The sequence below is a fragment of the Hydra vulgaris genome, chromosome 04, assembly GCF_038396675.1.
Source record: "Hydra vulgaris chromosome 04, alternate assembly HydraT2T_AEP".
Lineage (NCBI taxonomy): Eukaryota > Metazoa > Cnidaria > Hydrozoa > Anthoathecata > Hydridae > Hydra > Hydra vulgaris.
In genome coordinates, this window is record NC_088923.1 from 28,410,310 (window position 1) to 28,435,020 (window position 24,711).

Here is a 24,711-nt window from a genome sequence, read left to right on the forward strand (position 1 = left end):
AAGTTTTGGTATTTATAGATATTTTTAGGTAAAACCATTATAATTTCTGAACCCTCATATATTTAATTGTCTAAATCAGTTTATCATTATTTTTTTTTGATTTTTTTTTAATTTATGGGGGAGTATATCCCTGACTCGACAGAATCTACTGCCCTGAAAAAGTCGTCAAAAAAACAACACACACCAAAATTCTCATCAACCCTTTTTCTGACCACAAGTTCGTGTCAACAACTGTCAATTTTAGTAAAACCAGGAGAGAACCAGGATACTGGAAAATAAATTGCTCTCTTTAGGAAATAGAAGTGCATAGGCAGAAAATTGAACTCTTAATTCAAGATTGACAAACTAAAAAACGGTCCTATACGTCAATTTTAAAAATGGTGGGACGACTGCAAACTTTTTGTTAGGGCTGAATTACAACACATATCGATACAGGAAAGTGCGAAAAACAAAAAAAATATCAAAAGGATTGAAAACGAAATCCAACGGGAGCGACAAAACGCTAACCCGAAATTAGATAGCATCACAGAAAAACGCGATTCTCTTTTCTTGCTCCAGTTTCCCGGAGCGTTTATTCGCACGAAACAAAAACTAATTGAAGAAGGAGAAAAACCTTCAAAACTTTTGTATAATTTGGAAAAAACTCAACAGCGGAACAAGTCAATTACCGAAATTCGCAAGAATGACGGCACATTGACGAGTGAACCTGGTGAAATACTAAACTCCCTTGTTTCATATTATAAAAACATTTACACCAAAACTAGTTTATGCAAAGACAGCCAAAAATATGTCTTGTCACACATCACTAAACGTTTAAGTGAAAATCAATTTTTAAACACCCGCCTAACCAGCGTGGAACTGAAAGAAGCCCTTTTTAAATTTGAAAACGGAAAATCTTCGGGCTATGACGGACTTCCAGCAGATTTTTATAAAACCTTTTGGCACACTTTAGAAAAAGAGTTTGAAGAACTTGCCTACGAAATACTTTTCGTAGAAAAAAACACTAGCCACTCTATGAAAAAATCAATTATTTCACTGATTCCTAAACAAAGAGATCTTACCGAATGCAAAAACTGGAAGCCCATATCCTTATTTGGCGCCGATTACAAAATAATCACAAAAGCGCTGGCCCTACGACTTACAAAAGTAATGGGGAAAATTAAAGAACCAAATCAAACTTGCGGAATCCCAAGTAGAACAATATTCTCAAATTTAGATTTAGTCCGTGATCTTATCGATTACGCGGAATTTAAAAATTTACCTAGTTTCATTTTGTCAATAGATCAAGAAAAGGCGTTTGATAAAGTCGATCGTGCGTTTCTGCTTCAGATTCTCCGAAAATTCAATCTCGGAGAAAATTTTGTGTCTTTTTTCAACACCTTATATTCAGAAGTTTCGGCATCTGTTCTGAATTGCGGTTTCCTGTCAGCCTCCTTTCCTACGGAAAAAGGAGTTAGACAGGGTGACCCCCTCTCTCTCTTGCTGTACGTTTTTGTTGCCGAAGCTCTCGCTTGGGTGATCAGAGCGGACAGCACAATAGAGGGTTTCCCGTTACCAGGTACACCTAAACCCCTCAAAATACAGCAGTACGCAGACGATTCGAACTTTTTTTCCCGGGACGTAAAATCAGTCCGCTTTTTTTTCGAAAAAATAAAACTGTTTGAAAAAAGCAAGTGGTTCAGTGATCAACGCCTTAAAAACCAAGGGTCTCGCTCTTGGGGGTTTTGATCCTAAAATGTACCCAGAATTGGACGACATAGTGGAACAACAACACCGGTTTCAAAATATTAGGTGTTACTTTTTACACCAGACTGAGCGATACTACCAATTTCAACTGGTTAGTAACTCTAAACAAAATATAGAATAAACTCAAGTTTCTGGGACTACGTACTTTGTCACTTAGGGGAAAGACTATGTTAATAAATACGTTAGTAATGTCAAAAGTGTGGTTTCTGGCAAACGTGCTGCCCGTTTCCGAATGGGCAATAGAACGTCTGCATAGAGCCATTTTCGAAAATCTGTGGCAAAAGACCAATTTCAATCCGGTCAAAAGAGAGACACCTTTTTTACCCGTCAAAGCGGGGGTCTCGGAATTTTATCACCGAAGGAGCAAAGTCTTGCACTTCGCTTCAAAACACTCTTTCAACTGAAAGAATGCGAAGAGGACAAAGCTCACGACTATTACTACTTTTCAAAGTATTGGTTGGCGAGTTCACTTATAAAATTTACGAACCAAAACCAAAGCTGGAACTTTTTAAAGCAGAAAAATTTTCCAAAACACTGGGAAACAAAACGTCTCAGTACTACAAAACAACAATAGAAATATTAGGCAAAAACGGGTCCCTTTTTGACATCCCTCTAAAACAACAAAAAAATTTTACTTAGAAGTGGCAAAAAACAAAAAGACAGTAGTCCCAGCAGAACTTTTCTGGAACGGTTCAACAAAAACAACAATGCCGTGGACCCAAATTTGGAAAAAAAACTTCACCTCCCACGCATGCGGACGGACTCAAAACATCCTCTTTCTTTTTTACACAACAGTTTACCTTCTGCGGCCTTGCTAGCCAAAAGCACAAGGCAGCAGATTGTCAAAAATAACAAATGCAAAACTTGTGGTAAAATCAAGGACAACATGCATATCTTTGTCTACTGTCCTCCTTCTGTTGAAATTTGGGAGTATTTTAAATACGTATATAACTCCTTGACATCCCAAAACAACTTTTTCTCCGATAAATTCGATTTTCTCTATTGAAACAGCGAATTTATCGGACAAAAACCCCACTTTGCAGCTTCTGTTGACACTCACTCAAACCATCATGAGTGCAATATAGAACAGTAGATGCCACCACATGTATAGTAACAAAAAAATTGACCCAATGGGAGTGATCAGGGTAGTAATCAGGAACATCAGGAATATTATTACCTTAAAATATAATTATCATGTCCGTAGAAACACCGCGGACATTTTTTGTGAGTATTTTTGTATTAAAAATGTTTTCTGTCAGGTGGAGAATGGAAGTCTGAAACTAAACATATGAGCTAAAATAAAACAACGGCTCGTTGTATGTTTAGTAAAGATTTCCTTTCCTCTTGCAATTTTTTATGTTATACAACACGATTATTATTATAAATGATTAGCAAATCACTGCCAGTCCTTATTTTATGAAATATTATTTTAACACATAAGTTTTTTGATCTATAGTGTTCGTAACGTAATGTTTATGAAAAAGTCCTGTAATTCTTTTTTAAGTTTTATTGCATATAAATCATTCATTTTACCTTATGAACCTTTCCTTAACCTATTTTAAAATTTGTCCTTTTTTTAACTTAATCTAAACTTTCGATTTCTTTCCGCACAACAGCAAAAAATCAAAAAATCAAAAAATACAAAAAAATATAAAATCAAAAAACACAAAAAAATATAAAATCAAAAAATACAAAAAAATAAACATTAAAAATACAAAAATTATATAACAAAATATACAAAACAGATTATGTATATAATTACGAAAGCTTGTAAAACCATATATTTTAAAAACTTAAAAACCTTAGTTAATGTTATTTAAAAAATTGTAAATATTTACTATTTTGTAATAAAAAAATAAAAAATAAAAAATAAAAAGTATAGGGGAGACCGGGGCTAGTTGGCTCGGTTTTTACTCTATGAGCTCTGTAGCCCTAACAGTACATTTTTTTAAAAATATTAAAGTGTAGTCTTAAAGAGTATGGATTAGGGTATCTTATAAAATTTGCATTCATTAAAAAAAAAAAATTCTTGGGGCCTTTCCGGACCCTCAAAAAAAAAAAAAAAAATTTGCGCCAACTTACCCCACAACGGGGTAAGTTGACGCAAACTATAAAAATTATTATTAATACACTATTAATTGTAAAATTAATAGAAATTTTTTTTAAATTAATTTTTGCAACAATTTTATCCCAAAATTTAATATTACTTTTAGCTGGTACCAAATATTAATCCTTTTATCTGTGGAAAAAAAAACTAAACAAAATTTTTTTTTAATTTTTTTGTAAGAATAAATATTTTCAATATTGTTAAAAATAAAAAAAATTAAAAAAAATAATTTTATAAAAATAAATATTTTTTTCCATAGTAAATGCTATGAGCCAACTTACCCCGTAAAAAATTTGTCAACTTACCCCGAAAGCATTTTTTTAATAAACAGTCTATAGATCCTGAAAAACAGCAGCTTTGAAAAAAAAGTCTGACTGGATATAGTAAACCAATTGTGACTGGAACTTTTACAATAATTTTTTTTTCATACGACTAAATATTTTCTTTGTAGAGTAAAAAGGAAGCGATGTTCTAAAAGTTACGTTTTTGTCCAAAAAACGCATAAATCTCAATAATCCCATGCGCATGCGCGAATCCTGACAATACTACAGTGAATGATGAAATGGTCAATGAGGAAGTTTCTGAGTAATTTTTGTCACTTTCTGATGAAAGGCTCTAAAGATAAACGCAGTTCGTCAACTTACCCCTGCGGCCAACTAGCCCCGGTCTCCCCTACCGCTTAATGAAAAAAATGACTCTGGATTCTCAACGGAACTATAAAAAGCATATTTCAAACGTTGTACATGCAGCTAATGCTAGATCATACCTTATTTTAAAATGTTTCAAGTTCCGCGATCCTAGTATCTTAGTAAGAGCCTTCAATGTATATATTTGACCTTTATTAGAATATTGCTCCCCAGTTTGGTCGCCATTTCATGCTGAATTGATAAAGGTAGTTGAGAACGTGCAAAAACGTTTCACAAAGAAAATCCTGCACTTAAGCAATTTGACCTACTATAACTGACTTCAGTTGCTTAATTTATAGTCGCTTGAAACATAATTTATCAACTTGCTTTAAAATTCTGCATAACTTGATCTTAATTGATAAATCTATGTTCTTTTTTATTGTTTATTATTACTTTATTATTATTATTTTATTTATTATTACAACAAATACAACACGCGAGGACATAAATATAAAATGCGCAAACAACAATATCGACATTTGCTAATATAGTATTGTACCGAATTGTTAACATTTGGAGTTTCGATGTTTTTAATGCCGATAATATCAACATATTTAAGAGTAAAATTAACTCAATAAATTTTGAAAAATTATGTCGGCATTGACTGCATATCTCATTTTTTATTTGTATATAAATTATTTATTCAATGTTGTACGATGTTACATAATTTATTTTTGGGCTCTGGTAGTAAATGAAGTATACTAGATAGTAAATTGGTGACAAATTTGTATGTTTTTGTGCTATTTTCGATAAAAGCATGAAACTCGGCATACACGTTTATAATATTGAAATGCATTTTAAAACTCAGACCCACTTCCAAATTGGCTCCACATGTCATGGTAACTAGATCATTTTCATAGCAACACTTTTTGTTTAATAAAAAACTGACAATTATGCATCAATGGAAAACTCATTTAACATACAGCAAAAAATTATAAAACACTATATGTTAAAAATAAATTGGTAACGAGTAGCAGGGCTTTTAAAACATAAAAATTAGTGGACAAAAGTGTTATTTTTTGTACTAAATTATATCCTTAAATTATACTTACATGTTTTTGTGACACAAATAGTTTAACCTTAATAAAAATTTGAAATTTTTTCAGAATAATATTAAAATATTCAATATTAATATTCAATAAATAATTAAAAACGCAATGTTACATATCAAAAGCTACCCCCTGAAATTTCACATAAACTTTAAAAATCCGTTTCATTTAAAACTTTTATGACAAAATTAGGAATTTAACGCTCACAATCACCAACACATTTGTCGAGTGAGGAACATTGAAGTAATGCTTTTACATATTTACAAAGACCTCTGCATATTACAAAAGCTTTCTTTACTTTGCACCCACATCGCATAAATTCACTGCACATTTGGGAAGCTTCCGGAATCATTGTCCGAACAATTTGATAGATAGTGATTTTCATAATCGAACCCCATTTACATGGATTAGACAATGATGTGTTCTTATAAAATGATTGTGTGCAGCAATACGAAGCCTGGTTAACAGGTCTAGAAATATGTAGTTGTAAAGAATCTTGCAGAGGGGGTATAACATCTGGTGAGTTTACAGCAAGTTTTTTTTTCTTTTTCTAGTGAAAAATGAAAACTTGATCAAAAATTGTTATTGCGTGAAATAGAGGTAAAGCTTTTTTGGATCGAGACATTTTACAAGATCATGCAGTGAAATAAAGCGTTGGTTTTCGCCAGTACCGAACCATATCCATAGTTCTTCTAACTGTAGCTTATGAAAAAGTCCTAAATCTAAAATGAAAAAAATAAATTTATGTGTTTTTTAAAATGAAAATACTTTAATTTTCATGACATGAAATATTTTTTGGCTTAAGAATAATCTAAAGTGCAAACAATAATTTTTACCAGTGACAACAACATCAGTATCTACAGTTCTAATCATGGCTTCTTTGAGTTCACTATTTACAGCAGCATTATACGTGTGAAGAAATACAAGAGTGTGCACTTCATCATGTTTGCAAGGCTTAGGATTGCCTTTGTTGATATTTTGGTTTGATATTACCGAGTCCCCGTCGGTCACAAAAATCAAGCTATCGGTTTAAAGACAAGATATTTGGACTTCAAGGAACCTAAATAGTTTGTATTTGTTCTGATTGACGCAAAAAAGTGACTGGCAATTACTCGGAATCTTTGAGTTGGGAAGACGACAAAAACCTTGTTCTCTTTTGACACTTGCCGATATTTTGAGGCCATTCTATGTGTAAACACCCCAAAATATCTCAACTTTTGGATACGATTGTAACTGTTCCAAAAAGAATTGCTAGAATATCTAGATTAAATCATTTTGGAAAGTTTCAGAACTCTCGGGTAATAAAATATTTGCAACAACAGATCGATCCATAATCAAGCATTCAACTTTGGGTTAATTTTTAAGAGGGTGGTGCAAATCAATGAAAAATCTGATTTATTTCTGCGTAACAGCCCATCTATTGAAAGAGGCAGTGGAAAAGTGTGCTTTTCATGAGCAAAACGCTCGTTATGGTTACTATTTCGAATTTTTAAGTAAGAACTTTGCTCGGTGCTGGAATTATTTTAACTATTGCAAAGACATTTATTCCGTAAAATTATTCAGTAAGACATTCCGTAAAATATTCCTCAAGGAAGAAAAATTATTACTACCAGCATTTTTTTGTTTACCATTATCACATCGTCGTAATGTTGTTTCTCTTTCTCTTTTCTACAAATACTATAATGGGCACTGCTCTAAACTGCTCTAGCGTCTCTTGTGCCATCTACTAAAATTCATTCTCGTGTTACTCGTCATTCAATTAAATCTCATCCTCTTTCTGTGACTATTCCTAAGTACTCCAAAAACTCTTATTTAGTGTAGTTTTTATCCTTGAACATCAGTTCTTTGTAATTTGCTTCCTTCATCTTGCTTTCCTAATTCATATAATTTGCTATCTTTTAAGTCGCCTGTCAATCGTTATATTGCTCTACAATCTTCATCTTTTCTCTTTCAGTAACTTCCAACTCTAATTAGTGGTTGTTTGCAGCCTTGTTGGAAGTAAAGATATTAAAAAAAAAAAGTTCCATTAATTAGTTAGTTATTTTAAAAAAAAATAAAGTTCAAGCGAGGATTCAAAGTTGCATAAACTGGTCAGAATTATGTGACCGCTGTCACTCAGTGTAGTTAAGGCGAGTCAGTAAAACTTACTATAAAAATTTCTAAAAAATTCCTAACTTTGACTATTTTTTACTCAGGCTGTAAATGAAATAAAATAAATGAAACTTTATGCTTGTTTGATAAAACTGTTTCTACTTGTGCTAAAGAAAAAATTATGATATATATATATATATATATATATATATATATATATATATATATATATATATATATATATATATATATATATATATATATACAGAAACAATAGTTTTTGTAAAGTAAAAATTTGAACTTTAATGCGATTTCGCTCAACCTGTTTGCATCAATATGTCTTCAATAAAACTATCTAGAATTTAAATATCATTATAGATCAAAAGAGCTAGAACTATTACCAAGTGTTTAAACCCTAATTTCTTAAAAAACGTGTTTTTTTCACTAAAATTTTTGGCGTTCTCTAATTATTATGTAAGAACTAAAAAAACAGTTGTTGCTCTTTTTCTTCTATCTGACAAATTTTCTATTATTTGAATGTCTTTGCAGTAGTTTAAATAACTCCACCACCTAGCGAAGACTTAACTTAAAAATAGGATTCAATAACTTAAAATTCTACAAGTCTGCAAATTGTTATAATAGTAGAAATTACTCTATATAAAATTATATTTGAAAAGATAATTTTATTTTGATTTCTTTTTAAATAAATTATGAAAGATTGCTTGCGGTCCACAATAAGACCCCACGCAAACAAAAAATTTTCTCAATAAACTATCTGCCGGTTTATCATACAGACTAGATATTTTACGGAAAAATCTCTCTTGTTTAAACTAACCGCAATATCTTGACTGACCGCAATATCTTGAAAATGACCTTAACTACGCTGAGCACATGCATTACTATAGTTCTCTAGCATCTATATATTCTCAGTTCTTTAGCGTCTTTATATATGTATGTTGGTTGATTGATTGATTGAATGGTTGATTGCAACTTATAGAGTTAAAGAATAGAATGAGTAAGAAAGATTACATTTAGGGTAGCTTAAAATACTATTAAACTAAATGGCAATTTTAATCTAATTATTAAAAACGATGCAACGAAATCTAAAAAGTACTTTAGATTTCTTTGCATCGTTTTAAAATAACTTTTAAATAATAAGAATATTTTGACAAAACTTGAGATTCAATAAAGATTCATACAAGAGATTCAATAAAGATTCATACAAGAGATTCAATAAAGATTCATACAAGAGATTCAATAAAGATTCATACAAGAGATTTAATAAAGATTCATACAAGAGATTCAATAAAGATTCATACAAGAGATTCAATAAAATAATACAAATCACTTAATAAACTTTTTGAACTTTAGGGTTAAGAAAGAAAAGTTTTTCAGAAATATATACTTACTGTTTTATAGAAATATATACTGTACTCATAAACATCATTTACTATAGAAAAATATTACTGTGTTTAAGTTTTACAAAAAATCAATGTATTTGGAATTTAAATAAAATTAATGTCCCCTCTCTTCAACCAACATGTCATCATTTATACACACTCTCATTAATTGAGAAGAACTCATTTGAAATGTTTCCAAACAATTTATTTTTTTGACTTGGCCAGGGTATAAGTTTCCTCAAACTCGGTTGGTTAATGAGGCAAAATGAATTTTCAACAAGCTGTTGGTTTCGGTGTTAGTAGATGTCATAAAAACTCTGTTCTTAGACACAGATTTCTTTAAATAACATCATTGTTTCTTTCAATTTGAAAAATCACAATCAACTTGGATTTGTTCATATGTCACAAGTCATGTGTTGAGTCATAATAAACTCTTTTATAGCATAATCATAATCTTTAAAAACATGTGCATTGTATTTGTTCACTTGTTCCAATAAAAAAACTGCATGAATTTTAGAAAAAAACTTTAATGAATTGCTCATTGTCCCCAATAACATGATAAACATCAACATATTTCTTAAAAAATTATCCATATTGAGTTAGACATCAATACTTCACATTATATTCACGTTGTACATCTGGTATTACTCAATTTAATTTGTTCTCTATGTTTTAAATGACTGAAAAATAATTTTATATGATAATCTTGCATTCGTTTTCTTGAAATACTATAAAGCACTTTTTCTTTCAATAACGGATATCTGTCAACATAAAGCTAACAACATTTTCAACCTGGTTGGCAATCTTTAAACTATTGTCTTGTTTTTTCTGCTATAGCCCAGATAGATTTTAACAAAACTTTTTATGTCATTAACATTAATTGGTATTTCTTTTATACTTATATAAAGTAAGTAATTTTTAAAACAATATTCCTAATCAATACTAAAGACAATATGATGCCCCACTAACTTAGGGGAAAGTGGTCTTAAACGGGCTTCTAAGGTGAGATGGGTCTCTATCAAATCTCTTGCTTGAACAATAATTACTACAAATGTAACTGTAGAATATTGTGCAGCTGACCATAAACATTTGGTAAAACCATCCTAAAAATTTTTTTTTTTTTATTGTTAATTTTTGGCAAAAAAAAAATATTTGAAAGAACTACTTTTGAAATTTTATCGAGATAAATATTTTTTAGTTTGACTATATTTGAAGTTATTGGCAATTTTTCTTTACTCAAAATGTCAATTTTTAATGTGAATAATGAACAGAAGATTATGTTTCATCAACAAATCAGTTATAGTCAATTTTTGATTAATAATCAGGTTTTATTCAGAAATTAAATTAAGGGGCCCGTTTTAGGCTAATTTCTCGGTAAAATGGGCTCCTAGCATTTCTTTGTTTAACAGTTGTTTTTTAACATGAGGCATAGAACATAGATTGAATTTCCTGAAAAAAACTTTATTTGTAATTTTCGGTTGGATACAGCTAGTTGATTCTATCATTTTTTGAAAAGAGGCCCGTTTTAGTTCTTTCTCCCCTGCAGTGTTTATTTTTTAATTTATAAAAAATGTTGCTTTGGGTACTTCAAAAAATTTAGAAGTCTCAACAATCGACATTTTTTCAAATTTAATTTTCACTAATTGGCTCTTGAAGAGTAGAATTTAAGTAATTAGATTTAGTACAATATTTTAATGAGCTAGATTGAGTTCTCAAACATTTTCTTGAAATTTTTGAATGCTAAAAATAGAAAGATATTGCTATTATTATTAATAATTAATTTATTAATAGTATATTAGCCAAAATTATAAAAATAGACATAAATATTAAAAATTAAAAATTTTAATTTTTGATATACATTTATTTTTTAATATGTAATCCGTAAAAAATTAAAAACATTTGTTTAATGTCATTTTATTTGATGTTATCCGCTAATTTAATGGGGTCAGGGCAATAACATCCGTTTTTGCCATGTAAAATAACATCCGTGAAACAACAACAGGAAATTTCATCGATGTATAATAACATCCGAGAAAGAACATCCTAAATTTCATTGATGTATAATAACATCCGAGAAAGAACATCCTAAATTTCATTGATGTATAATAACATCCGAGAAATAACATCCCAAATTTCATTGATGTATAATAACATCCGTGCAACTACATCTGTAGATTTTTCGGATGTAACTACATCCGAATTTTTTTTTTTTTAATAATGCATTATTTTAACCAGATGTAGTTACACATCTGATTTTTTTCGGATGTAACTACATCCGGGAAAAAAGTTATTTAAAAATACATTATTTTAACCAGATGTAATTATACCTCTGATTTTTTTCGGATGTAACTACGTCCGTAAAAATTTATTTCATTTTATTTATTATTTTATTTTTAACAATGAATTATTTTAGGCGGATGTAGTTACATATCGAGAAAAAATCCCGGATGTAGTTACATCTTTCTATAGATGTTATTATGCATCGATGAAATTTGGGATGTTATTTCTCGGATGTTAATTCAGTAAAGAAAAAAAGCGGGTGTTCTTACACAAAAATGCGCGGATGTTATTTCACTACTCCGCGGATGTTGTTGGACAGATGTAGTAATTTTTTCCCATTTAATGTTACCCAGAATAAATGTATAAAAAAGTTTTTTACTGTTCCACAACAACATAAATAGTCCAGCTTTTAATTTTTTTTTTTGATAGCAAATAGCACCTAAAATACCTTTCCTAATCAGTTTACATTTTTAAATAAAAAATAGCTACATCATTGTTTTTAGTTTTATTCACAGAATTTTTCTTATTTATATTGATATCTGATGGATAAAATGAAAACACACACACACACACGCATGGGGCTGTCCATTAATTGCGTCAACAATTTTTTGGCAATTTTTACCTCCCCTCTCCCTTGTCAACAACTCGTCAAGCTTTAGGGGCCCCCTGTAAAATTACCTCAACATTCGATCCCCCCTCCCCTTAAATTAATCAATCGCAATGATTATGTTTAATATTTATCTTAATGTATGTACAGTCCAGAATCAAAATCCATGAATGTGCCAATTTTTCTCACTTTAACTTTAGACCTAGTCCAATTTCACAATGAAAGCTAATTATTTCTTATAGAGTCAACTATAACATAAAATGCATTTAACAAATTGTATAAAACAGTAGTTGGCAACCTTTTGGGACGGAGGAGCCAAAAGATACAATTTACAAAATTTTTTAGTTTTAAAAGAGCTTCCAAAATCTTTATTTCAATATTACATTAATATTTGTACATGGTTCTAATAAATTTGTACATGGTTTTTGTACATAATTTGTACATAAATTTGTACATGGTTCTAATAAATCACATCTTAACATCGAAAGACTTATAGACCACACTTGTCCGAAAATGAAAATAATTACTCTGAAAAGCACCGAAAATCCAAAAATTGAAATCTTTTATGACCGTTCGAGAAAAAAAATTCACTTTGAAGTTTTCGCCATTGTCAAAAAAGTTGAAAAATGCTGGAAACGTAACATTTTTTATCTTTGTAATAAAAAACATTAAAATAAATAAGAAATTGTATGTTGACTGCTTTGAGAATCATAATAAAACAATTTTTGCTTTTCTGAACATTTTATTCTCAATAAATACAAGGTTATTTTTTCTTAAGTAATCAAAAATTTCTTCACGGCACTTTCCACATATTAAATTCAAAAAACAAACAATGCATTCCTTTAATTTCACTCAGAATTTTAAATTCAAAATGATGATTTTCTTTAAAAATTTCAACAGGTTTTCAAAAGGAGCCAATGCTTTCACAAGTTCTTGCTGTTGAAATCAACAAGACAATTTTTTTTTCTTTAAAAATTTAAACAGGTTTTCAAAAGGAGCCAATGCTTTCACAAGTTCTTGCTGTTGAAATCAACAGCACAATTTTGTAGGTTTTGCAAATATTCTGGATGGTCTATTGGCCTCTTGTATCTTTCCCAATGTGTCCTGAAGTTGTGATGCAATGCCTCTGTGGCCTGCTCACTGTACTTGCCAAGAGATTCCTTCCTGTGATCAATGAATTCCTTGACATGAAAGAAAACGGCGTGGACTTTAGGGGTCACACTTGTCTTTGGCAAATAAAGGAAGGGATTTTTGAACTGTGTGATTTTTTCAGCATAGCTACTCTGCAACTGACTTCAAAACAAGAGGACACAACTGCATCAAACTTTCTGAGTGTATCAATTCATGGAAAAATTTGGAATGCTGAGTTTTCTTTAGCAAGTCTTTGAAGAAGATCAACATGTTTCAAAAGTTTTCGGCATTCATTGCCAGCAAACTGGCTTCCATGAAATGGCTGAAGCTTGATGTGAAGTGCTTTTGGCCATTCATCAGCTTTATCCCAGGTTTCTTTCAGTGTTTTAAACAAACGGTCCATCACACCAAGTAAAAGATGAAGTTTCATGGATGGGATCTTGTCAAGAACAAAAGTAGAGTCATGCACATCTAAGAGTGGATCATGAACAACATTTTGAAACTACTTGGCCTGCTTGTGGTCCAGACCTGAATCTTGAAATGAAGCAAAGCACTTTCTTATTGAGCCAATAGTGCGGAGTTTTCCACATTGTGACAAGTCATGGCCTACTATAAATACACGGCCGGGTTTGTTGGTTTTTACGGAAAAAATTGGGAGGCCAGTTTTTTTTTTTTTTTCTAATTATTGAGTTTTCATAGAAAATACTGGAATAATAAAAATATAAATTATTAAAACAAATAAACAACTGTTTAAAATTCTTTTTTATTTAAAGTAGTATAAACATTCATAAAATCACAATAAATTTTAAAATACTGTGAAATTAACAACAAGAAATAGATTAATCATATTATGCTTTCTTTTTGTTCTGTTTGATTTAAAAGCAACAATCTCGTTTTTTCTTTTTCCACCATTGATAATTATTTGCTTGTAGTTAAAGTATATGTTTAATTATATTATTAATAAATATAATAGCATTATTAAAATGCTGAGGACACATGAAGATCCCTCCTCTTCCAAGATTCAGGAGCTTTCTTGCAGCATATCTGATATTATCAGCATTTAAAAATAAATTTTCTTGAGCTAAATCTAGTTTAGCAAAGCAATGGGATATATATGATGCAAGATGTTTCCCAGGTAATTGAAGCCTCCCTCTAGAGAGCAAATTTGTATACTCAACACAAATGGTGACCTTCTCATGATTTAATAACGCTTCACATTCAGAACAAACAAATTTTTTAGAGATTTTTTTCATAATAAATCCTGCAATATAGGTTGCCACCTCCTTGCTGTCATCGTCTAAATCAATCTCTTCAAAATCATTTTCAAAATTGATTTCACATGAAAAATCTGGACTTGTCTATGGTTTAAGATTTAAATCCCAGTAATTTATATCTTCTTTCATTTGAGATTTAATTTGAAGTATTTTCTCAAAAGATTCAACTTCACGTAAACCAACAAGAAAACGACCTCCACTCATTTGTCTATATTTTGAAAATCGACGTTCTAGAGGGACACTTTGGAAACGACTTGTTAAAATGTAAGTATAACCTTCATTGAGTAAATCATCACACAAATCAGCAGAACTTTTTAATGTTTTTATCATAGCATTTGCTGTTTGCTTGCTAAGAGTAAACTTTCCACACTCTTTTAACTGTTTTATTTGCCATTCATTAACCCACTTCGAAAAACAACGTAAGAATTCAGGTTTTTTATCTTCCCTCACAACTGCATAACCAATATAGTTATTTGAATATTTTGACTTTTAATTCGATATTAACCACCAACTTTTAATAAGGCGTAAAAATTCGCTGCAGATAAATCTTGTGGAAAATAACTTTTAATGGCAGCTGACGTTGTTTCATGAAAAACATTCAAAGCAAGAGGAACACTTTGCTTATCATTTCCTGGATGTAAAGTTTGAAATGTGAGTTTATGTGCCTTATGTAAATTAGCACTAAGTTTTTCATCTTTTTTATAAGTTTTATGGAGAAGATGCCAAGATATTTCACCAGCAGTAACTGAAATAGGATCATAAAGTCCATCGAAATGGAAAACAGGGAATATAAATCGCTTAGAATTAAGTAGGTTATTTCGAATATTTTTTAAGAGATGAACACTATCATGCATAAGGTAAATTTTTTTTTCTTCATACACAATAAAATGATCTTCTTCAGATTTACCAGTTCCGAAGCATTTAATCAACTGTCCATATCCTGATACATTTGTTGAATGATTGTCTGCAACTATTGAACGTACATTAAATCCTGCTAATTTCAAAACAGACAAACTTTCTTTAATTTCAAGGAAAACTGTATCTCCATTTATTTTTGTTTGTGGACAAGACTTTATGACATATGGGATAGATTTTTTTAAACTCACAACCATAAAAACAAGGATACTTTTGAAAAAGTTACCATTTTTATCCAAATTAACATATTTACCGCTACTATACTCACTACATTTCTGTAAATACATTTCATCCAACATTAAAACACAGTTTGGGTCTACTTTTTCTTCCTCCAAAAGTAACTTAATAGCTTTTAAGGGTTCAATTCCTTATAGGATAATTTATATTGAAGCCAGCAAACAAGGTTTGCTAACTTCATGTCACAGGACAAAGAAAAATCTACTCCACTTGGACAAATTAAAGACAAGATCTTTTGAGGTTATCACAATTTTCAGGAACATCCTTAGCAACTACAACGAGAATTTGGCGCTTAACTCCACTGTCTCTGGGTGTTTGAAATAACACAGCCTTTTTGCCTGGTGGTGAAATGAATGGAAGTCTTGTTTCTTCTTCTTGAATGCCAAGACTGACTTTAAGGAAATCATCTCTACCATCGATGCCCAACTTCACCAAGTAGTCACCTTGAACATGACGCTGCAACAAAACATCATTCAGTAGCTCAGACAAATTTTTGAAGTGAACCACAAGTTATTTTCTGGACTGCTGCTTGTCATTTGAAATGGATATGTATGTGTGTGAGAAGTGGTCTGCCAATTGCTTTCTAATGTCAAGAAACTTTTCTTTAAATCTTGGCTCAACAACTTATGTATTTGTGACTTGGTTTAATGAAGATGCAAGTTTTTTGATGTGTTGTTTGACAGTCCAGTGTTGTTTTGTATGCAGACAAGATCTTGAGCTCGTTGAAGTGGCACATCACCAAACAGTCTATTGGGGTTTGAAGGACCTTTAGGAAAGAAATTTGAAAAGTACCAACTTATACACTTAAAAAGCAGTGGTCTTATTAAAATGTAAAACATTTTATGTAGTACTTTTACTGTTGAAGTATTAAGCAAGATTCCCTTTACCTGGAGTAATTGGCATGGGGCGGCCTCCACCACTTTGCACAATTCTGACAGTTCCATGAGGTAAGGACTCTTTTGCTGAGATAACAGTCGATGCAACCTGTTCACTGGCTTTTGGATCCTTTGAGATTTTCTCTGAAGGTGTATTGATTGCACTGATGTGACACTCCTCTTGCAAAAAGTGTGACAATTCGACAAATAATGCAATCACAAGGCTGACCACGTGTCTCTGGTCTAACCAGGACTTCTGTGATATCATAAAGTTTTTGGAGAGCCACATTTTCACCTTTGCACTTTTTTCCTAAAAGAACCCTGCAGGTATTGCATATTCCACTTGGAACTCGTGAGTCAGAAAAGTCAAGTGTGAATGAAACTGATTTCTTGATTTGTTCAATCAAAAATCTTGTCAATTCTCGAGTATATTTGTTCAAACATAGGAAACAAACTGTTTTCCTACAGTCATCATGTTTTTTAACAGAGTTTGGCATTTTTGCTTTGAAGTTAAAAAAAAGTTGTCATACAGAATTTTTTTTACAATTACAAAAACTTGTTTAGAATTAAATATAACTCACTAGGGCTTTGTAAAAATAACAAAATGTTTTTAATACAATTTCTGACTTATTTTTTATGATTTTTATTCCAAAGATACATATTATAGCACTTTGCAAACTTTTTGAACAATGCCGAAAACTTCGAATTGAAGGTGTTTAGAGATTTTTTTTAATTTTTTTTTTATTAATATATATTTCGTCATCTTCATAATAAATTATTTAAAATATTTTTTTTGAGTTAAGATGTAACGGGAGCAAGCAGAAGACAAAAGTCTTATCATCCAGCCTCGTTGTATCATTTACATCTTAAACAAAAAATAATCATATAAAAATCTCAGTAAAATTATATTAAATACTTTTAAATAAGAGGTGTTACATTTTTTTTTTTTGTCGAATGCAACACAACTTAAAATAAAAAAATAAATATAATATAAAGATAAGTAATGATGTAAAGAGTGCTGTCGCTTTTTAGCAAAAGGAAAAGTTAAAAAATAAAAGAGAATAAAATAAAAATTAAAAATAAAATAGTATTTGAGATACGTCATAACCAAGTAACTATTTTTTTAAGATACTTTTAAAAGTTTGAATTGAAATTGTAGTTTTACTATTATTTGGGAGAAATAAGTTCCTAAAATGTGACCCTCAGTAAGTTATTGAGAGTTCGGATTGTTTTAATAAAGTTTTTGGTATCTGATAATTAAGCAACGAAGACTTTGTTTGATATTAGATGGAGTTGTGTCTCAGAACCCAGAGGTTCGAGGTTCAACGCCGGCTTTAACTCAATAAGCAATATTGGTGAGGCGTGAACTTTCTAATTAAATGCTCCTCCAAGATGCTTGCAATAAGACCGTAAGTGACCTGAAAAAATAATAGTGCTACAAGTAAGCATCTCACAAGTTCTTATTTAATTTTTTAGTATTTATGTGTCGGGTTTCTTTTAAGGCACAGCACGGTTTTTAAGTAATAAAATTTAGACAGCCCCTAATTTAAAAATTCATTTAATATTTGATATTTCATTTTTACCAGCAAAGATAAAAGGTTTTGTGACTTCATTATGTGGCTTCATTCAGAAAGCTCCACATATATACATATATATATATATATATATATATGTATATATATATATATATATATATATATATATATATATATATATATATATATATATATATATATATATATATATATATATATATATATATATATATAAATTTATATAGGGATATGTATTATTGTAAGTAATTTTGTAACTATTAGTAACTTGCTATTGTAAGTCAATTTTCATTGTGTTACTGATTTTATAATTATATCATAATATAGTAACGTTTGATACCTTTTTTATAACTTTGTAAATACACTTAATATTATATTATTATACGGCTATATCATGTAGCCACACAATAACTTAATATTATATGTGTATTTGCAAAGTTATAAAAAAAAATTAAATATTACTTTATTATGAAATAACCATTAGTTTAAATAAAACAAAAAAATTATTTAGCTTCTTCACTCATCTAGAAAAAAAATCAAAAAACATTCATTTGTGTTTGTTGAGAAAATGGACCTAAAAGTTGGGTTATATATAAGAATTCGTTTTACTATTTTTTTGTAAACATGATTCTTATTTCAGCATTTTAAGAATTTTTCTTAAATTCTGCATCATAAATGTTTTTTTTAATGTCATGAAAACCCGGACATTTTAGAAAACCAGATCAATATTAAAATTGATTTTATAAACTGCTCAACATTTTGAAATTTTGCATGCAACGTTTTTTTAATATGATTTGTTCTTCTAAATATTTAGAATCTATTTTTGTTGAAGTTGTAAAATCTCATAAAACAATAATAATATATTATACTATATACTAAATAACTATACAATATTAAATATACTTGGAAAGAAATAAAAGAAATCATTAATATATATATACATTTATATATATATATATATATATATATATATATATATATATATATATATATATATATATATATATATATATATATATATATATATATATATATATATATATATACATATATATATATATATATATATATATATATATATATATATATATATATATATATATATATTACTTTAAGTGATGTCTAAAAAATTATTTTCTAAGCTATTTGTTGAGGATATTGATCGTGGTGGAAATTTTGCTGAATTTGAAGAATTAGAATGTAGTAATGATGGAACTGAAACGTCGTTTATGGCCGAACCAAATTTGAAGACAACATCTAAATTAACACTTCATCAAAAATTGGATACTGTCATTACGAACGTTAGTCGAATTAAGAGTCTAGAAGATGTATTATATGGCGTTAAAAATATTACAAAAGAAATGGATATTTATGATGCAACGAAAAAGCGGACAAATAATTTAGAAAAATTATGTAGCGCTCTATTATCTTTCCCACCAACGCCAATCAATTCAGAAAGAGCTTTTTCGGCGGCAGGTCTTTTTGTTACGAAAATTTAGTCATCGTTATGTGATAGCGCTATTGACAATTTATGTTTTTTAAAAAATTATTTAAAAAATTATTATATAAAAAATATAATGTTATTGAAGTTTATATTTGTTTTGAGAGTCTTAGCTTCTAAGAATTATTTTGTATTTATTTTCTTGTTAAAAGTAATAGTATTAAAAAGGCGTTTTTTTTTTGTATTTGTTTGAATTTACACATTTCCTTCACCTAATTGGATATATTCTTGCTTGTTACCTTTTCCCGGGATTTCCCGCGATCCCGGGAAATTAATCATTTTTTTCCCGGAATCCCGGGAATTAGATTTTAACGGGAAATGAGAAACCCTAATAAAACCGTGGAATAATTTACTTTTTCATTTTCAATCACTCAACTCTATTTCACAATTTAAAAGCCGTCTTTTTGACTGTTTGAAAGAAAAATACTCTAGTTAAAATGTTAGGCTTATAATAGATTATTATTACTATTGTTATTAGTATTATTATTATATGTCATGTTAATGATTCTTACATTTTATTTACATTTTTATTACCGTCATTATTACCTATTAAAATTGTTTAATATTTATACGTGATATTTGTTAATATTATTATTATTGTTATTATTATTGTTAATTTTATCGCTATTATTATTGTTGTTGTTATTATAATTACTAATATAATCATTATTATTATATTTAATAGTATTATTGATATTATTATAATCCTGTTCTTTTAATTTACTTTATTATTATTATATAATTGCTATTATTATTTAATTGGTGTTTACCTTAGAATAGTACTCGTACTATTAATAAACAACCATGAAGTGTAAACTTTTATTTTAGAATAATAATTGCTATTGTTATTGTTACATTAAAAAAATTGTGTGCAAGAAGCATGCAATTTGAATTAGCTGTTTTAAATTAAAAACTGTTTTTTTAAACAAGAAAATATCTTACTTTTTCTTCCCAAAACTACTGGTATGACATTTTTCTAAATAAACCATAAGGGGGAATCGAACAAAAAAAGTTTAGGAACTACAGTCTTAAGTGTAAAAAAACACAATCAAATCAAATCCCTTGGCAACGCGGAATGGCCGTTCTGTTATTTTTCCTTTGATATAATGTTGTCCTCGAGATCCGATAACTATAGCAATAAATAAATCAGATAAAGAACATTACAAAAATTATTTACAAAAATTATTGCTAATTTAAAAAATTTCTAGCTAAGTATGGGGGATGAAAACATTTATCCCTCAATTAACTCCGAATCTGCTGATGAAAGAATACTTGCAAGAAGACAAAGAATAGTAAAAACACTCGAAGAACGTCATAAGTGACTTTATTAAAATTATTTTTTTGTGAAGATAATCATTATTGAACGTCAATCTTTTATATAGAAAAATTAAATGCTTTAGTTATAGCAGCAAAATTAATGCTTTTTTTTGATTAAATTGTTTTTATTTATTATTTTTTTAAATTTGTATAGCTTTTGCCAATTTAAGTCATTTATTTCATAAATAAAAATAATTTTTAAAAATGTGCACTTTTTTTTCTTTTGCATAAAAATAACAAAATTCATAACGTTATTTGTCATATTTTAGAGGTTTTTTACCAAAAGATCAGCAAAGTGAAAAGAATAAAGAGTTTTTGAAAAGCGAAACTCGAATTACTCAAAGCAACCAAGTAAGTGTCTTTTATGTAATATATATATATATATATATATATATATATATATATATATATATATATATATATATATATATATATATATATATATATATATATATATATATATATATATATATATATATATATATATATATATATTCTAAATGACAACATCTTGTATGAGAGTTGAATAAATTTAATATATGAACATCAATAAATACTAATTCTCTCAATACTAATTTTTTTATTTTATCTAAGAAATTTTTGCTAGATTATTGATACTAGCATCTTCAGCTTTAATTACAAATTATAAATTAAATTAAATTACAAACAAACAGTAACATCACTTTTTAATAGCTTCTTTAAAGTTCGCTTTAATTGGGCTTCTTTAATATTCTTCTAAATTTTGATTGCTTCTCGAACTTTTATTTCAAATTTTTTGGGTTCTACTTTTAACGTCTTTACTTGATCCCATTTTATACTACATGAATATTTAATTTTCTGATGTCCAATTGCAGATTGTTCTAATTTTTCTTCAAAAACATTTTTTTGGTGTTGTTTTGTTTTTGAACATGTCCCACACACACACACACACACACACACACACACACACACACACACACACACACAAACACACACACACACAGATATATATATATATATATATATATATATATATCTATATATATATATATATATGTATATATATATGTAAACATATATATAAATATATATATATATATATATATATATATATATATATTTTGCATAAAATCCCATTAAACACATAGATGATAAGTAACTAAAAAGGTTTTAAGAATTTTTATTCATCTCGACAACATAACAAAATATTTATGCAGTAAATTCAGTGGTAACATTTTTTCAATTTTAATTGTTTTTTTTTGAGAAGAATGTCTGAATTGTTTTGTAATATTCCTAATCAATTTTTTTGCTGTTAATATCTGTAATGCATCTTTGCAGCCTGTATTTATATTATGGGTGGATGCTTGGTCTCTTGTAACTTTACCAATTCTTACTGAAAAGATGATAGAGTGCTTCAGTTGTTTGCTCTGAATAAATTCCCAGAGAGGTATTGTGGTGTCGGATGAATTGTGGAACATGGTGGATGACAGCATGAACCTTGGGAGCGATGGTGGTATCCTGAAGTTGTAAATAAGAGACTCTGAACTGCTCAATTTTTTCAGCATAGCTTTAATCAAGAGCATTGCTAAAACAAATATAGAACACCATTAAATTTTCTTAGTGTGTCAATAAAGGGAACAGTTGGAAAGAAGGAATGATGCTGGGCCGATCTCTATAAAATATCTATATTTTTCAAAAGCTTCCTGATTTATGCTCTGTCAGTTATACCTGATTTATGCCCTTGTCAAATTACTTTCAAGTTTTTTGCTCAAATGATGTATCTTGGAGAGGAAGTTCTTTTCTAGAATCCGACTTGAAACATTTTGATTTAGTGTTGATACCAGGTTTTTCACACCAGAATTGGACATCCCTGTGTTGTTTTGCGTACAAACAAGATCTTTTGCTGTCAGTTCTGGTTCTTTATTGAAAAGTCTTCTTGCGTTTGGAGATGAACCTTTGAAATAATTAAGAGAAGTTTTACGTTATTATGCATTACATAGACTTAAAATCTAAAGCTAAGACTTAAATATCTAATACAATGTTACCTGGAAGAACTGGAATAGAGCGGCCTCCTATTTTCTGAGGTCTACTAAGACAAACTGTTCCATTGGGTGAAGCTTCCTTGTTCACAATGACTGATGCTGCAACTTTTTCAGTTGCCACAGAGTCCTTCGACACAACTTCTGCTAAAATCTTTCGCAAGGTAGACTTTGTGGGAGACTTTGCAACTGTGTGGGACCCTTGCTAACTATTGAAAAGCATTGAGAAAATCTTCTTTCAACTGAGTTCTGGTTTGCTTTAGGTTTCTGGGTTGCCAAGACTGGATGTGGAGAAATGTGCTTTGCTCTGCCAATTGAGCAAATCAAGCAATCACAAACTGAATCTTTTGTAATAAGATGGAGTTTGATATTGGAGAAGTCAAACAGCTGTAGTTGGGTTTGAAGCTTCCCCTGTTCTATTTAAGTTGGTGAATTACAATTATTACGTATACGTGGTAAAAGTCACGTAGGTAAACGTGATGAAAGTCACGCATTCATTTATGGTTTTTAATGACTATTGTTGTTTTATAATTCTCATGGGAATTATAACTTTGTATTTATATACGATTTTTTGTAATAAAACAGAAGGTTGAAAAACGCTTAGATAGTTGTTTTTAATATATGTATATAAGCGAATACAAGAATGCAACAAGCTATTTCGGCTATTATGCCACCAGTATTTGATGGCAACCATCAACGGTTTATCCGTCAACTGCGAACATATATTGCAGCAATGGACATTGACGAAGCAAAGAGAAAAACGATAACATTAACATTTGCCACCACAGATTTATTCTGCATTAGAAGATCTATGCTTGCCGGCATATCCAGAAGACAATTCAGTGACATACGAAGAGATCGAGGAAAATATTATGAAACTTTTTAAACCAAAGTCATCGTTAATACTACGCTTTGAATTTGCAACAATTAAAAAAGCAAGTAACGAGAGTGTGACGGAATTTTCACGACGGATTGCAAGAGCTGCTGAAGGATGCAAATTTACGGATAGAGATGACAGGTTGCGCGACCAATTTATCACTGGCTTTAACGATGAAGCTACAATCAAACGGCTATTACTGGAATCTGAAGAACTTACATTTGCAAAGGCTGTTGAGGTTGCTGTTACTTTGGAACGAGTGACTCAAGAAGCCCGACAGTTGGATGGTTCCGATAATGTGATGGTTGCAGCAACATCGCTACTTCCCCAAACAACTGGTTTTGCCGGAACAAATAAAATAACATGTTTTAATTGTGGGAAATTTGGACATTATGCACGGGACTGCGAGGTAAAATGTAAGAACTGTTCACACAATCATCGAGCCAAAGACTGCATCAAATGATTGCAAGGTTTAAAAGAAAAAGGGAGAATTTGGAAATAATGGCATCCAGTATTCTTCCTGAAACAGCGCTGCCATCATTAAAAGTTAAAATAAACGGAATGTTCCAAACAGCATTAATTGATTCTAGATGCTCAATTACAGTGGTTCATGCTGAATCTACACGTGGACTTGTTTCAAAAAGTGAAAAATGCATCACAACTTTGGGAGGAACTGTACAAGTACTAGGTGAAATGGTAATCAAATTGGAAATTGATGGAATATATCGGATGGTTAATTCGTTAATTATAAAGGACAAAACATTCGGGTTTGATTTGATTTTTGGAATGGATGCTATTGAAAAATTCGGAGGAGCAGTAATCTATGGTGATAAAAACCGTACCGTCCGAATGTTAGCATGTGACACGGAAAAATGTGGCGCAAATTATATAAGTAAAGAAAACGAAATAAACAAAAAGAACAAAATAAACAAAGAGAACAAAATAAACGAAGAGAATGAAGTAAACGAAGTGAACGAAGAGAACGAAGTAAACGAAGAGAACGAAGTAAACTAAGAGAACGAAGTAAACAAAGAGAACGAAGTAAAC

The 24,711-nt window shown here is 29.8% G+C and overlaps 1 protein-coding gene across 6 annotated transcripts in view; it reads left to right on the forward strand.

Moving 5' to 3' along the window:
• Window positions 1-20,564: 20,564 nt before the first annotated feature.
• LOC100201871 (dynein regulatory complex protein 1) overlaps window positions 20,565-24,711 on the forward strand; it is a 144,716-nt gene continuing 140,569 nt past the window's right edge. For 3 of the 6 annotated variants that reach the window (XM_065795984.1, XM_065795987.1, XM_065795985.1), the window contains exons 1-2: window positions 20,566-20,770; window positions 21,039-21,120. In XM_065795984.1, coding sequence (XP_065652056.1) covers window positions 20,667-20,770; window positions 21,039-21,120 — 186 coding nt within the window. In that variant the 5' untranslated portion in view covers window positions 20,566-20,666. Of the gene's footprint in view, window positions 20,771-21,038; window positions 21,121-24,711 lie in introns of all 6 variants that reach the window. The other 3 variants (XM_065795983.1, XM_065795988.1, XM_065795986.1) reach the window with 2 other exon arrangements.